This window comes from Myxine glutinosa, chromosome 4 (assembly GCF_964187855.1).
Source record: "Myxine glutinosa chromosome 4, kmMyxGlut1.1, whole genome shotgun sequence".
NCBI classification, from domain to species: Eukaryota; Metazoa; Chordata; class Myxini; order Myxiniformes; family Myxinidae; genus Myxine; species Myxine glutinosa.
Genome location: NC_136264.1, coordinates 125210778 through 125227824, shown reverse-complemented (window position 1 = coordinate 125227824; position 17047 = coordinate 125210778). Strand labels below are relative to the sequence as shown.

General features: G+C 42.4%; 1 protein-coding gene across 1 annotated transcript in view; it reads right to left on the bottom strand.

The window, feature by feature from the left end:
* Positions 1 to 1354: 1354 nt before the first annotated feature.
* The window catches only part of BICD2 (BICD cargo adaptor 2), a 65283-nt gene continuing 49590 nt past the window's right edge, over positions 1355 to 17047 (bottom strand). Inside the window, exons 8-11 of the mRNA XM_068113325.2 lie at positions 4688 to 4927; positions 4440 to 4591; positions 3013 to 3250; positions 1355 to 2630 (exon numbers count right to left, since the gene is read on the bottom strand). Of these exons, the coding sequence (XP_067969426.2) occupies positions 2604 to 2630; positions 3013 to 3250; positions 4440 to 4591; positions 4688 to 4927 (657 nt within the window). The 3' untranslated portion in view covers positions 1355 to 2603. The remainder of the gene's footprint in view (positions 2631 to 3012; positions 3251 to 4439; positions 4592 to 4687; positions 4928 to 17047) is intronic.

The window sequence follows — 17047 nt, the reverse complement described above, 5'->3', positions numbered from 1 at the left end:
CAGTGAGGCCGACTGCTCCACCATCTCCTTTGATGCAGGCGTTATTCTGTTCATGCGCCTGGTCGATTGGGATCGAAGAGAACACCTTCTTCGTCTTCTGTACAGTGAAGTTGCCAGCCCTAAATTCTCTGGCTACATCTGGGTGCTTCATTGGGAGTGCAACCATGTCCCTTAGGTGAACAGGGACCCACCTGGCATAGTGTGTGTGGTCTAAGGCATGGAACCATGGGACCAGTTCCGTCAGGGCATCAAGGTACATCGTGAATGAAGCCTGCCGCAGAGAACGCACGTAGACCAGTACCAACATCTCTAGTTCCAGCACAGTTGCCCAGTACTGAAAGTTGGGAATGTCTTCTCCTCTCTGGTGACACCAATCTTCGAACTCAGGCAGGTCTTCTGCATCATCAGCATATGTCATACAGTGGCGTTCATACGCACGGTGTTGCAGGATGTGCAGTGCCGCTGCAGTGATTTGATGAGCTCTTCTTGTGCGGGTGACGTGGGCAGCTCGCAGGAAGGAGTTGGCCATCCCTGGCGTTGCAATCTCAGCTTGCAAATCTGCAAATCTTGCAAAAATCAAATCTCTGAATCTGAGATGGCCCAATATCCAGATCTTTTCATAATATGATAGTCTACTAGTGTGCCAAATTTGGTGCTTTCCTCACAAAATGCACAATTGTTATGCTATATTTAGCTTAGCTGCCTGACTACAGGTTTCCTTCCTTTCAGTTTAGTGTTAAACAGCAGTAGTGACAGTTTCAAAAGGTAATCATACATGTTTGTGGTTTATAACATTTTAATTTCCGGTAACGGTTTTCCACGAAATGCCACGTTTACATTCGTATGATTCTGCCCTGTCTTCCTGCAATCATTGAAATTGGTTTAACATACCGTGATACTGTTTAAAATACCTTTAGTTGGTGTAGTATACTACTATATTCTACCAGGTGAGCGCCCAGGGGTGTTTCCCCTATTTTCGTCAAAAAGCCTGGGGATAATGCTGAGGAAGCTTATGAAAAAAATGTAGGATGCAAAGAGAGAATAACAGGTTACTGCAAAATATTCCAAGTACACCAAAATGAGTGGTTTTATTATTTAAACATAATAAAAGATCCATTTATATTTTACAAAATGCCCCCCCTCTGAATTACAGTACAGAAAGAGTCAGAAGACTGCAATAAATACCTTATCTTGGTGTTTGGAATTAAACTGGTTTGAGGAAACCAAGTTGATGTGTTTTTGTTGATTCAGTTAAACCCAAAAATGCATTTTGAAATCACCTTTTCAGTTTTATAGTGTGAAGACAGACTGCAGGGACAGGATTTTTAAAAGTTACATTTTCATCAGACATAAATGCACAAATTGGTGCTTTTATGAAATAAATTTAACGTTTTTGTCATGATGCACGGCATTACATGAACACTGCATAACAATGAGGTCCAAAGACGATTAGTGAAATTACAATAGCAAGTGTCAGGATCCCTAGTAAGTGTAAAGAGGTTTGACATAGAGACAGCCCAAACATCCACAACAGTGATTATAGCTTCATGGGCCTTTCTCAAGGCTCACAAAGCTACCATCAAATGCAGGGTGAACATCATTATTCATGACTCACTTAACTGTCAAAACAAGTCACGAGGGAGCAGCTTTTTAAAGGCAAATCGAGAATGGGATGCTTCCACTATTCTCTCAAATCTAGAACAGGAGCAGTTAAATTAATTGAAAAAAAAATGTGAGGTAATTCCAGATAACTCCACAAGAACGTCATGAAGTCACAAATTCAATCAAAGCAAGGACCGCAGCCACAATATCAATGTTACAGCCACAGATGGCAACGTACTCAATCGCTCATAGATTCCCAAAACAGATTACACTTTATGGAATACACAATATATCAACGGTATGTGACCATCGAGCCAAGTGGGAAAGGTCATTTCAGAAGCATTTGCCAAAAGTAAACATTGTATATATATTTTTTTAATGTTACAGGTCATGCAATAAATGCTAATTACCACATGAAAATACACAGTGCAAGCAACACCTGTTAGATATCTCCATAGAAATTATAACAATATTTAATAATGCTGACTTGGTATAATCCGGCGAGTAGATAGAGTTCAAAAGGCACAAATGCTGCTGAAAGCAGCTATTTTACTATTCAAAGCATTTCGAGTGAAAACATCTCTGGAAGCAAAGGTATGGAGTTGCACCGCAACAAGAGTGAAGCAAAGGTCATGGTTATACGCTCACATCCAAAAACATACAAAAAGTGCTTTTGTTCCAAAAGCAAATACTTTTCTGGAGCAATCTATAAGGCGAAATATAATTTTATGATAAAGACTTTTCTCGACGAAACCCCCCCCCCCCCCCCCCCCAAAATACAATACAAAACACTGGTTTTAAGTAACGTTAAAGTACAAGAGTGAACCTGCCTCCCTGGAGCAGCAGCGACCTGGGGCAATATCTTGGAGAGTCCGTCAGGCTCGAGTTCGAGCAGCTGTGCCGATGGAGTCGATGCAATGGAGGCTGTATGGCGGTAGTGTTTTGGTTGAATGGTAAGGATGCCCTTCCCCTTCAATTCTTACCGATGGAGTCACCAATGTTTATCGTAACTCCTTAGCTGGCAAGCACTGTGCAGGGAGAAAAGCGGTTGGCAGTCAGGCTCACATCGGAGCTAAATATATAAACAAATAAAAAAAGGCTAAAAAGGAATGCTAGGAGCCACAATAAAAATGACTTTTTAAGGATAATGGATTTGAAAAATCTCCCAAGAGTCCTGATACAAATGTCATGACAAGGGGGCAGGGCAGGGGGGAAAGAGTCAAAAACAAGGATAGGGATCACAATCTTTCAGATAGGTGAATTTACTTTTGCTACAACAACGACCAAAACATCTTCCAAAAGTCAAAAAGATTAAAGAAAATATATTAACAAATTATGTATTGGCCATTTGGCCACACTTCCTCTAAGATTCCAATGACTCATACCAACTAAAAAGTGCCTCCAACTCACTTTTCCAGCAGGAAGACTGGGCCGGATAAGCGCACCAGGGGCTTGGGTCCCAGCAGCAGGCTTTGGGTGAGTGCGCCGTGCCTGCTCGTAGTCAAACTCGAGATCCTCAAGACGCTGTGTGAGTGCGAGCTTTTGCTGGATGGCCATGCGCAACAAGGAGTTTAATGTGCGCTTCTCATCTTCAGCGGCGACAAGCTGGCGCTGCATGTCTTCCAGCTGGGACACGTACTCGTCACACCTTGCGGAAAAGGAATAAAGAAAATTAAATTAAAACAGCGTAAGAACAAAACCCGTAAATTTGTGATAGCCATATCCGTTTTGGTGGAGCAAACCCATGTAGCAATTATTTTTTTTTTATACATGGTCAAGGCTCATGGAAGAGCTAAGGCAGAATGGAATGGAACAAAATGGAAAGTGGGAAACACCAACAGCAGAATTGAAGCGAGAGTGAGAGTGAGATAAGGGGAGGGGGAGAAGGATATGGGGGCAAACAAGCTGCAAATAAGCTGAATATTGCAGGAAGAAGAGGAAGGGGAAAGCAGAGACGAAACAGAAACGGAACAAACCAACTGACAAGTTAAAAAAGAAAATAAAAAAAAGTCGTCAGGGAGAGGGGGGAAATCATAACCTGGGAAAAAGGAGTGTTTGGGTATGAGGTAATTTGGGGGTAGAAGAGATCGTGAGTACAGGTGAAGGGATGACCTGAGGATGACCTGTTGCATTCTTAAATACAACATCAATCAATTTCTGTAATGTTTGTGGCAGTAAATCATTTGTCTTTGTCCATACAACTGGTGTTGGCTTAGCGGTGAGGGTGCCGGCTCGGGATCCGAGGATCCTGGGTTCGAATCCCGGTCGATCGCTGAATTAACGCCAGGGGGGTTGACTCAGCCTGTCATCCTTCCGAGGTCGGCAAATTGAGTACCAGTTCACTGGTAATTTCCTGTGTGTCACAAGAGGTGACTAACAGGGTTGGTGGCAGGAAGGGCATCCGGCCATAAAACATTGCTTCAAAAAGGGGACCATGGTGCTCGAAAAAGGCCAACACCTGGCCTCTAACGGTGGTTCTTCTTCTTCATACAACAACAACAACAACAACAACAACAACAACAACAACAACAACAACAACAACAGGCATGTTAAGGCCATTTTCCCTGCTAGAGCGGGGGTTAGCCTTGTGGGCCCCATGACAATCTTTGTCCATGATTGACTAAAACACATGTAACATGTTTGATGGCCAATAAGAGAGCAACAAACACGATGTCATGCGTTTCATTGCTAATCATGGACCGAAATTGCTGGCAGCCGCTTAATGGTGCATTTTATACATAATTGATGCGACGTGGAAAATAATGATCAAGTATAGTGAATGAGTGGTTGAAAGTAGCCTCTCGTTTCATTTTGAGTGTGCAATTCCATTTGTTTACCTTGAAGAAAACATGGCACGTAGCGAGGAAAATGTGGCCGCATCTTCCTTCAGGGCTTTGAGTTCGTTCCTTAGTTTCAGCATGGTTTCCCTCACCATGGATTTTTCATTCTCATACTTGCTCTTCAGATTAGACAAAGCCACTTCTGCAGTCTGCACTCAGAGAGCGATCATCAATGAAATGACACTTAAACAAACAAACTGACTGACTGATAATGCATTTGGCGGCAAAACAAATGACGGGCAGACCTGCTTGTTCGCCTTTAGAACTGTACGAAGCGTTGCGATCTGCTCCCTCTTTGTGCTGAGCAACGACTTCAGCTTTAGTGTTTCCTCCAGTAGAGCTTCCCTCTCTCGTACACTGCTCCCATCATCAGGATCAGGTGGTAGGGGACGTTGGCGGGCCAACTCGGCAGTGTGTCCTACAGCTTGGCTCAACGCTTGGACCTGCTCTTTGAGTACAGCAACTACACTTGGCAAAGCCAAAGCCTACAGCAAGGCACAAAAGCAGAAGAAAACTGTTTCAACAACTTTTGTTCATAAATAATTGCACGAAAACAAAACAAACCTGTACAAGAGAGACTACTTGGATTTGGCCTGTTCTAGCGACTGCAGTTGCCCGTCATAACCACAAATCAAGCTAAGAACATAATATACACATATGCGTACAATTAAAAAGCTCCAAATTTGTACTTCATGTGTAGGAAGCATGAAATAACCAGAAAATGTGGCTATTTTATAAAGCTATTTTGTGTATAATCATCAATGTACAGTACTACACTTTGTACAAGGTGTCCCTGCTGCTGAAGCAGTGTCTCGGCAAAGGTTATGCTGCATGGTTTTGTTGTGCTAGGCGGTTTGCCATTGCCTTCTCAGCAGTAAGTCAGGGCAGGAGTTTGTAATTTGTCCAGGGTGCCTAAGACATCCCTACACTTTATAAGAACCATTAAGCCATTAAGCTGGGGACTTTAATATGCAACACCAACTAGTGCTGGCAGTCCTCCATGTCAAAGTCCTTCCGGTGTACGAAGCATACATCAATGCCTGATCCCACATGCAAAACACCAGGTTGATAGTTTATAGCTGGGTCAAGATTCTAACATGGGCTAGATAGCTTGTGGGCGAGTAGTTCTAAGCTATCCTGAAAGCCCTTGTGTATTATACTTAGAGAAAAATATGAGATTATTACCCTCGCCTGAGGAGAGGGTATTGCATTTGAGTCCGTTTGTTACTTGCCGGAAAAAATTTCCGGCAAGTATGTTGATCTGTTCGTTTGTTTGTTACTTGCCGGAAAAAAATTTCCGGCAAGTATGTTGATCTGTTCGTTTGTCTGTTTGTTACTTGCCGGAAAAGATTCCGGCAAGTATGTTGATCTGTTCGTTTGTTTGTCTGTCTGTCTGTCTGTCTGTTTGTCTGTCTGTTTGCAGCACTGCGTCTACACCGTTGCACGTAGAATCGCCAAACTTTGCACACATATTGGACTTGCCCTGGAATAGACTGTGCCCAATTGATGACGTCATCGGTGACGTGGTTCGGCCGCCATCTTGGAAAAACCGAAAAACATTGCACCTCTATATCTCCGAAAGTACTGAACAGAAAAAATTGAGACATGGCTCATTGTAAAGAACTCTCCATGGGGAATAAAATATGTTAATGATGACGTCATCAGTCACGTGGTTCGGTCGCCATCTTGGAAAAACGGCAAAACGTTGTGCCACTATATCTCCAAAAGTGCTGAACAGAAAAAATTGAGACATGGCTCATTGTAAAGCACTCTCCATGGGGAATACAATATGTTAATGATGATGTCATCAGTCACGTGGTCGGCCGCCATCTTGGAAAAACGGCAAAACTTTGCACCACTATATCTCCAAAAGTGCTGAACAGAAAAAATTGAGACATGGCTCATTGGAAAGCACTCTCCATGGGGAATACAATATGTTAATGATGATGTCATCAGTCACGTGGTCGGCCGCCATCTTGGAAAAACGGCAAAACTTTGCACCACTATATCTCCAAAAGTGCTGAACAGAAAAAATTGAGACATGGCTCATTGTAAAAAACTCTCCATGGGGAATAAAATATGTTAATGACGTCATATGTCACGTGGTCGGCCGCCATCTTGGAAAAACGGCAAAAATTTGCACCACTATATCTCCAAAAGTGCTGAACAGAAAAAATTGAGACATGGCTCATTGTAAAGAACTCTCCATGGGGAATAAAATTTGTTAATAATGACGTCATATGTCACGTGGTTCGGTCGCCATCTTGGAAAAACCGAAATATTTTGCACCTCCATATCTCTGAATGTGCTGAATAGAAAAAATTGAGACATGGCTCATTGTAAAGAACTCTCCATGGGGAATAAAATATGTTAATGATGATGCCATCGGTCACGTGGTTCGGTCGCCATCTTGGAAAAACGGCAAAACGTTGCGCCACTATATCTCCAAAAGTGCTGAACAGAAAAAATTGAGACATGGCTCATTGTAAAGAACTCTCCATGGGGAATAAAATATGTTAATGATGACGTCATCAGTCACGTGGTCGGCCGCCATCTTGGAAAAACGGCAAAACTTTGCACCACGAAATCTCCAAAAGTGCTGAACAGAAAAAATTGAGACATGGCTCATTGTAAAGAACTCTCCATGGGGAATAAAATATGTTAATGATGATGTCATATGTCACGTGGTCGGCCGCCATCTTGGAAAAACGGCAAAACTTTGCACCACTATATCTCCAAAAGTGCTGAACAGAAAAAATTGAGACATGGCTCATTGTAAAGAACTCTCCATGGGGAATAAAATATGTTAATGATGATGTCATATGTCACGTGGTCGGCCGCCATCTTGGAAAAACGGCAAAACTTTGCACCGCTATATCTCCAAAAGTGCTGAACAGAAAAAATTGAGCTCATTGTAAAGAACTCTCCATGGGGAATAAAATGTTAGTGATGACGTCATCGGTCACGTGGTTCGGCCGCCATCTTGGAAAAACTCAAAAACTTTGCACCTCCATATCTCCGAAAGTGCTGAATAGAAAAAATTGAGACATGGCTCATTGTAAAGAACTCTCCATGGGGAATAAAATATGTTAATGATGATGCCATCAGTCACGTGGTTCGGCCGCCATCTTGGAAAAACGGGAAAACTTTGCACCACTATATCTCCAAAAGTGCAGAATGGAAAAAATTGAGACATGGCTCATTGTAAAGAACTCTCCAGGGGGAATAAAATATGTTAATGATGACGTCATCTATCACGTGGTTCGGCCGCCATATTTGTTCTAAATGGCCGATAAAAAAGTACATTCCGGCAAGTCCTCGGTCTCTGACCGATTTTTCATTACTTTCCGGCAAGTATGTTGATCTGTTCGTTTGTTACTTGCCGGAAAAAATTCCGGCAAGTATGTTGATCTGTCTGTTTGTCTGTCTGTTTGTCTGTTTACAGCAATGCGTCTACACCGTTGCACGGAGAATCGCCAAACTTTGCACACATAATGGTCTTGCCCTCTAATATACTGTGCCCCAATGATGACGTCATCGGTGACGTGGTTCGGCCGCCATCTTGGAAAAACCGAATAAATTTGCACCTCTATATCTCCGAAAGTACTGAACAGAAAAAATTGAGACATGGCTCATTGTAAAGAACTCTCCATGGGGAATAAAATATGTAAATGATGACGTCATCAGTCACGTGGTTCGGTCGCCATCTTGGAAAAACGGCAAATCGTTGCGCCACTATATCTCCAAAAGTGCTGAACAGAAAAAATTGAGACATGGCTCATTGGAAAGAACTCTCCATGGGGAATAAAATATGTTAATGATGACGTCATATGTCACGTGGTCGGCCGCCATCTTGGAAAAACGGCAAAACTTTGCACCACTATATCTCCAAAAGTGCTGAACAGAAATAATTGAGACATGGCTCATTGTAAAGAACTCTCCATGGGGAATAAAATATGTTAATGATGACGTCATCAGTCACGTGGTCGGCCGCCATCTTGGAAAAACGGCAAAACTTTGCACCACAAAATCTCCAAAAGTGCTGAACAGAAAAAATTGAGACATGGCTCATTGTAAAGAACTCTCCATGGGGAATAAAATATGTTAATGATGACGCCATCGGTCACGTGGTTCGGACGCCATATTTGTCTTAAATGGCCGATAAAAGAGTACATTCCGGCAAGTCCTCGGTCTCTGACCGATTTTTCATCTGTCTGTCTGTTTGTCTGTTTGCAGCACTACGTCTACACCGTTGCACGTAGAATCGCCAAACTTGGCACACATATTGGTCTTGCCCTCTAATGTACTGTGCCCAAATGATGACGTCATCAGTCACGTGGTTCGGCCGCCATCTTGGAAAAACCGAAAATTTTTGCACCTCGATATCTCAAAGTGCTGAACAGAAAAAATTGAGACATGGCTCATTGTGAAGAACTCTCCATGGGGAATAAAACATGTTAATGATGACGTCATCAGTCACGTGGTCGGCCGCCATCTTGGAAAAACGGCAAAACTTTGCACCAATATATCTCCAAAAGTGCTGAACAGAAAAAATTGAGACATGGCTCATTGTAAAGAACTCTCCATGGGGAACAAAATATGTTAATGATGACGTCATCAGTCACGTGGTTCGGCCGCCATCTTGGAAAAACGGGCAAGCTTTGCACCACTATATCTCCGAAAGTACTGAACAGAAAAAATTGAGACATGGCTCATTGTAAAGAACTCTCCATGGGGAATAAAACATGTTAATGATGACGTCATCAGTCACGTGGTCGGCCGCCATCTTGGAAAAACGGCAAAACTTTGCACCACTATATCTCCAAAAGTGCTGAACAGAAAAAATTGAGACATGCCTCATTGTAAAGAACTCTCCATGGGGAATAAAATATGTTAATGATGACGTCATATGTCACGTAGTTCGGCCGCCATCTTGGAAAAACCGGAAAACGTTACACCTCCATATCTCCGAAAGTCCTGAATAGAAAAACTTGGGACGTGGCTCAATGTAAAGAACTCTCCATGGGGAATAAAATATGTTAATGATGACGTCATCAGTCACGTGGTTCGGCCGCCATATTTGTCCTAAATGGCCAATAAAAAAGTACATTCCGGCAAGTCCTCGGTCTCTGACCGATTTTTCATTTGTCTGTCTGTCTGTCTGTTTGTCTGTTTGCAGCACTACGTCTACACCGTTGCACGTAGAATCGCCAAACTTGGCACACATATTGGTCTTGCCCTCTAATATACTGTGCCCAAATGATGACGTCATCGGTGACGTGGTTCGGCCGCCATCTTGGAAAAACCGAAAAACTTTACACCTCCATATCTCCGAAAGTGCTGAACAGAAAAAATTGAGACATGGCTCATTGTAAATAACTCTCCATGGGGAATAAAATATGTTACTGATGAAGTCATCAGTCACGTGGTTCGGCCGCCATCTTGGAAAAACCGAAAAACTTTGCACCTCCATATCTCCGAAAGTGCTGAACAGAAAAAATTGAGACATGGCTCATTGTAAATAACTCTCCATGGGGAATAAAATATGTTAATGATGATATCATCGGTCACGTGGTTCGGCCGCCATATTTGTTCTAAATGGCCGATAAAAAGTACATTCCGGCAAGTCCTCGGTCTCTGACCGATTTTTCATTACTTGCCGGAAAAATTTTCCGGCAAGTATGTTGATCTGTTCGTTTGTTACTTGCCGGAAAAGATTCCGGCAAGTATGTTGATCTGTTCGTTTGTTTGTCTGTCTGTTTGTCTGTTTGCAGCACTACGTCTACACCGTTGCACGTAGAATCACCAAACTTAGCACACGTATTTGTCTTGCCCTCTAATATACTGTGCCCAAATGATGACGTCATCGGTCACGTGGTTCGGCCGCCATCTTGGAAAAACCGAAAAATTTTGCACCTCGATATCTCAAAGTGCTGAACAGAAAAAATTGAGACATGGCTCATTGTAAAGAACTCTCCATGGGGAATAAAATATGTTAATGATGACGTCATCGGTCACGTGGTTCGGCCGCCATCTTGGAAAAAACGAAAATTTTTGCACCTCCATATCTCCGAAAGTCCTGAACAGAAAAAATTGAGACATGGCTCATTGTAAAGAACTCTCCATGGGGAATAAAATATGTTAATGATGACGTCATCAGTCACGTGGTTCGGCCGCCATCTTGGAAAAACCGAAAATTTTTGCACCTCCATATCTCCGAAAGTCCTCAACAGAAAAAAATTGAGACATGGCTCATTGTAAAGAACTCTCCATGGGGAATAAAATATGTTAATGATGACGTCATCGGTCACGTGGTTCGGCCGCCATCTTGGGAAAAACGAAAATTTTTGCACCTCCATATCTCCGAAAGTCCTGAACAGAAAAAATCGAGACATGGCTCATTGTAAAGAACTCTCCATGGGGAATAAAATATGTTAATGATGACGTCATCAGTCACGTGGTTCGGCCGCCATCTTGGGAAAACCGAAAAACTTTGCACCACTATATCTCCAAAAGTGCTGAACAGAAAAAATTGAGACATGGCTCATTGGAAAGAACTCTCCATGGGGAATAAAATATGTTAATGATGACGTCATATGTCACGTGGTTCGGCCGCCATCTTGGGAAAAATTGCACTTCCATATCTCTGAAAGTGCTGAATAGAAAAAATTGAGACATGGCTCATTGAAAAGAACTCTCCATGGGGAATAAAATAAGTTAATGATGATGTCATCTATCACGTGTTTCGGCCGCCATATTTGTCCTAAATGGCCGATAAAAAAAGTACATTCCGGCAAGTCCTCGGTCTCTGACCGATTTTTCATTACTTGCCGGAAAAATTTCCGGCAAGTATGTTGAGCTGTTCGTTTGTCTGTTTGTCTGTCTGTCTGTTTGTCTGTCTGTCTGTTTGCAGCACTGCATATACACCGTTGCACGTAGAATCGCCAAACTTTACACACATATTGGTCTTGCCCTGGAATAGACTGTGCCCAATTGATGACGTCATCGGTGACGTGGTTCGGCCGCCATCTTGGAAAAACCGAAAAACTTTGCACTTCTATATCTCCGAAAGTACTGAACAGAAAAAATTGAGACATGGCTCATTGTAAAGAACTCTCCATGGGGAATAAAATATGTTAATGATGACGTCATCAGTCACGTGGTCGGCCGCCATCTTGGAAAAACGGCAAAACTTTGCACCACGAAATCTCCAAAAGTGCTGAACAGAAAAAATTGAGACATGGCTCATTGTAAAGCACTCTCCATGGGGAATAAAATATGTTAATGATGATGTCATATGTCACGTGGTAGGCCGCCATCTTGGAAAAACGGCAAAACTTTGCACCGCTATATCTCCAAAAGTGCTGAACAGAAAAAATTGAGACATGGCTCATTGTAAAGAACTCTCCGTAGGGAATAAAATATGTTAATGATGATGTCATCGGTCAGGTGGTTCAGCCGCCATATTTGTCCTAAATGGCCGATAAAAAAGTACATTCCGGCAAGTCCTCGGTCTCTGACCGATTTTTCATTACTTGCCGGAAAAAATTTTCCGGCAAGTATGTTGATCTGTTCGTTTGTCTGTTTGTCTGTCTGTCTGTTTGTCTGTTTGCAGCACTACGTCTACACCGTTGCACGTAGAATCACCAAACTTTGCACACGTATTTGTCTTGCCCTCTAATATACTGTGCCCAAATGATGACGTCATCGGTCACGTGGTTCGGCCGCCATCTTGGAAAAACCGAAAAATTTTGCACCTCGATATCTCAAAGTGCTGAACAGAAAAAATTGAGACATGGCTCATTGTAAAGAACTCTCCATGGGGAATAAAATATGTTAATGATGACGTCATCGGTCACGTGGTTCGGCCGCCATCTTGGAAAAAACGAAAAATTTTGCACATCCATATCTCTGAATGTACTGAATAGAAAAAATTGAGACATGGCTCATTGCAAAGAACTCTCCATGGAGAATACAATATGTTAATGATGACGTCATCGGTCACGTGATTCGGCCGCCATCTTGGAAAATCCGAAAAACTTTGCACCTCCATATCTCCGAAAGTGCTGAATAGAAAAAATTGAGACATGGCTCATTGTAAAGAACTCTCCATGGGGAATAAAATATGTTAATGATGACCTCATCAGTCACGTGGTTCGGCCGCCATCTTGGAAAAAACGAAAAACTTTGCACCTCCATATCTCTGAAAGTGCTGAATAGAAAAAATTGAGACATGGCTCATTGTCAAGAACTCTCCATGTGGAATAAAATATGTTAATGATGACGTCATAGGTCACGTGGTTCGGCCGCCATCTTGGAAAAACCGAAAAACTTAGCACCTCTGTATCTCGAAAAGTGCTGAATAGAAAAAATTGAGACATGGCTCATTGTAAAGAACTCTCCATGGGGAATAAAATATGTTAATGATGATGCCATTGGTCACGTGGTTCGGCCGCCATCTTGGAAAAACGGGAAAACTTTGCACCACTATATCTCCAAAAGTGCAGAATGGAAAAAATTGAGACATGGCTCATTGTAAAGAACTCCATGGGGAATAAAATAGGTTAATGCTGGCGTCATGAGTCACGTGGTTCGGCCGCCATCTTGGAAAAACCGAAACACTTTGCACCTCCATATCTCTGAAAGTACTGAATAGAAAAAATTGAGACATGGCTCATTGTGAAGAACTCTCCATGTGGAATAAAATATGTAATGATGACGTCATAGGTCACGTGGTTCGGCCGCCATTTTGGAAAAACCGAAAAACTTTGCACCTCCATATCTCCGGAAGTGCTGAATAGAAAAAATTGAGACATGGCTCATTGTAAAGAACTCTCCATGGGGAATAAAATATGTTAATGATGACGTCATCGGTCACGTGGTTCGGCCGCCATCTTGAAAAAACCGAAAAACTTAGCACCTCTTTGTGTCCAAAAGTGCTGAATAGAAAAAATTGAGACATGGCTCATTGTAAAGAATTCTCCGTGGGGAATAAAATATGTTAATGATGACGTCATCGGTCACGTGGTTCGGCCGCCATATTTGTCCTAAATGGCCGATAAAAAAGTACATTCCGGCAAGTCCTCGGTCTCTGACCGATTTTTCATCTGTCTGTCTGTCTGTTTGCAGCACTGCGTCTACACCGTTGCACGTAGAATCGCCAAACTTTGCACACATATTGGTCTTGCCCTGGAATAGACTGTGCCCAATTGATGACGTCATCGGTGACGTGGTTCGGCCGCCATCTTGGAAAAACCGAAAAACTTTGCACCTCTATATCTCCGAAAGTACTGAACAGAAAAAATTGAGACATGGCTCATTGTAAAGAACTCTCCATGGGGAATAAAATATGTAAATGATGACGTCATCAGTCACGTGGTTCGGTCGCCATCTTGGAAAAACGGCAAAACGTTGCGCCACTATATCTCCAAAAGTGCTAAACAGAAAAAATTGAGACATGGCTCATTGTAAAGAACTCTCCATGGGGAATAAAATATGTTAATGATGACGTCATATGTCACGTGGTCGGCCGCCATCTTGGAAAAACGGCAAAACTTTGCACCACTATATCTCCAAAAGTGCTGAACAGAAAAAATTGAGACATGGCTCATTGTAAAGAACTCTCCATGGGGAATAAAATATGTTAATGCTGACGTCATCAGTCACGTGGTCGGCCGCCATCTTGGAAAAACGGCAAAACTTTGCACCACGAAATCTCCAAAAGTGCTGAACAGAAAAAATTGAGACATGGCTCATTGTAAAGAACTCTCCATGGAGAATAAAATATGTTAATGATGATGTCATATGTCACGTGGTCGGCCGCCATCTTGGAAAAATGGCAAAACTTTGCACCACTATATCTCCAAAAGTGCTGAACAGAAAAAATTAAGACATGGCTCATTGTAAAGAACTCTCCATGGGGAATAAAATTTGTTAATGATGACGTCATATGTCACGTGGTTCGGCCGCCATATTTGTCCTAAATGGCGGATAAAAAAGTACATTCCGGCAAGTCCTCGGTCTCTGACCGATTTTTCATCTGTCTGTCTGTCTGTCTGTCTGTCTGTTTGCAGCACTGCGTCTACACTGTTGCACGTAGAATCGCCAAACTTTGCACACATATTGGTCTTGCCCTGGAATAGACTGTGCCCAATTGATGACGTCATCGGTGACGTGGTTCGGCCGCCATCTTGGAAAAACCGAAAAACTTTGCACCTCCATATCTCCGGAAGTGCTGAACAGAAAAAATTGAGACATGGCTCATTGGTAAGAACTCTCCATGGGGAATAAAATATGTTAATGATGACGTCATATGTCACGTGGTCGGCCGCCATCTTGGAAAAACCGAAAAACTTTGCACCTCCATATCTCCGAAAGTGCTGAATAGAAAAAATTGAGACATGGCTCATTGTAAAGAACTCTCCATGGGGAATAAAATATGTTAATGATGATATCATCGGTCACGTGGTTCCGCCGCCATATTTGTTCTAAATGGCCGATAAAAAGTACATTCCGGCAAGTCCTCGGTCTCTGACCGATTTTTCATTTGTCTGTCTGTCTGTTTATCTGCACAGAATAAACACGATTATCTCTGCAAACGTTGGTCCGATTGAAAGGAAATTTTCACCAGAAGTGCAACTCCACCTGTAGATTTTAAAAAATGATAATTATGACGTCATAGGACATGTGGTATGGGCGCCATCTTGGAAAAACCGAAAAACATTGCACCTCCACATCTCCGAAAGCGCTGAATAGAAAAAATTGAGACATGGCTCATTGTAAAGAACTCTCCATGGGGAATAACATATGTTAATGATGATGTCATAGGTGCCTCCATTTTGACATCATAATTCGACAAGTACAAAACTTCATCTGATCAAGATGTAATTTCTTGAGCATCATCTCGGGATAAATTGGTGGAGAAAAAATAAATAAATAATGATGACGACATCGGTTACGAGCTTCGGCCGCCTATTTGTTTTAACACAAAAGCCTTAAAAACAACTGACAACACGTCCTGGTGAGGGTCTGCAATCTCCGATTGCTCTTTCTAGTTTTTTTTTGCAGTCTGTCTGTTTGTGTTCAGAGCGGGGCTTTGAAATCAAATTATCATTATATTTGCTCTGAGTAGATTCTCAGGCTTCATATGCTGCTTTTGCAAGGCTCGCGCTTTCTGACTCTCTCGTGGCTTTACCTTGACTCTAATTCGATGTTTGATTTCATTTTTCATAGTCGCCAAGATGGTTTAAGACTCGGTTGTTAAAAACCCAGGAAGAAAATTGGCATTTTTAGACAAAAACTGCAACTTTTTAGACAAAAACTGAACAAACTAAATTATAGAAGGCCTATTTTCAATGTCAGTTTTTTAAATACATGGTTTAAGGCTCGTAATGGAGCTGACACACACAGACCGAGGAGAGAGGGAAGGGAGATAGAGTGTGAGGTGGGGGGGGGGGGGGGGGGGGGGGGGGAGGGAGAAGGTAGGGAGGGGAAAGGGGAAAGGGGAGAAGGATGGTGGGGAAGGAAGGGGGGTTAAAGGAGGGGGGAGTAGGAGAGGGGAGGGGAAGGGTGGGGACAGAGAGAGGAAGAGAGGAAGGGTGAGGGAGAGATGGAGAGAGAGGGGGAGGGTGAGGGAGACGAGAGAGGGGTAGAGGGGGGGGGGGGTCGGGTGTTGAAAGAGGCATAGAGAGAGGGGTAGGGGGGAGAAAGAGGGGCAGGTGAGGGATAGACGGGCAGGCGGAGAATAGAGAGGAGCTGGGGTAGAGAAGGGTAGGGGGTTGGGGGGTGGGGAGAGAGGGGCAGGGAGAAGGGTAGCAAGGAAGGGGAGGGAAGGAGTGGATTGGGGAGAGGGAAGGAGTGGATTGGGGAGGGGGAAGGGGGGAGTAGAGAAAGGAGAGCTCATCTTGGTCACATTTTTAATTACGTGAACTTTCCACAGTCCCTGCTAGTGTGTGTATTATGTATGTATATATGTATGTATGTATGTATGTATGTATGTATGTATGCATGTGTATATATATATGTATGTATATATGTATGTATATATATATATATATATATATATATATATATATATATATATATACATATATATATATATATATATATATATATATATATATATATATATATATATACAGTATATATATATATATATATATATATATATATATATATATATATATATATATATATATATATCTATCTATAATTCCAGTAATCTCTGTGTGTTTGTTTGTACGTTTGTACGTTTGTACGTTTGTACGTTTGTTTGTTTGTCTGTGACCGCTGTTTCTCGACAACTACCGGTCCGATATACTTGAAACTTGCCAGGTATATTGCTGGGGACCCGAGGATGTGCCTTTTCAAGGTTTGAAATTAATCGGACAAGTACTTACCGAGCTATGGCGATTTAGCCGTTCGCCGTTCGCTTTGGCTTTGCGAATGGACCAAACCATTCATGTAAATAGAGGGGGGGGGGGGGTGTTCTGTGGTCGTTCGCTTTGGCTTTGCGAATGGACCAAACCATTCATGTAAATAGAGGGGGGGGGGTTCTGTGGTCGTTCGCTTTGGCTTTGCGAATGGACCAAACCATTCATGTAAAT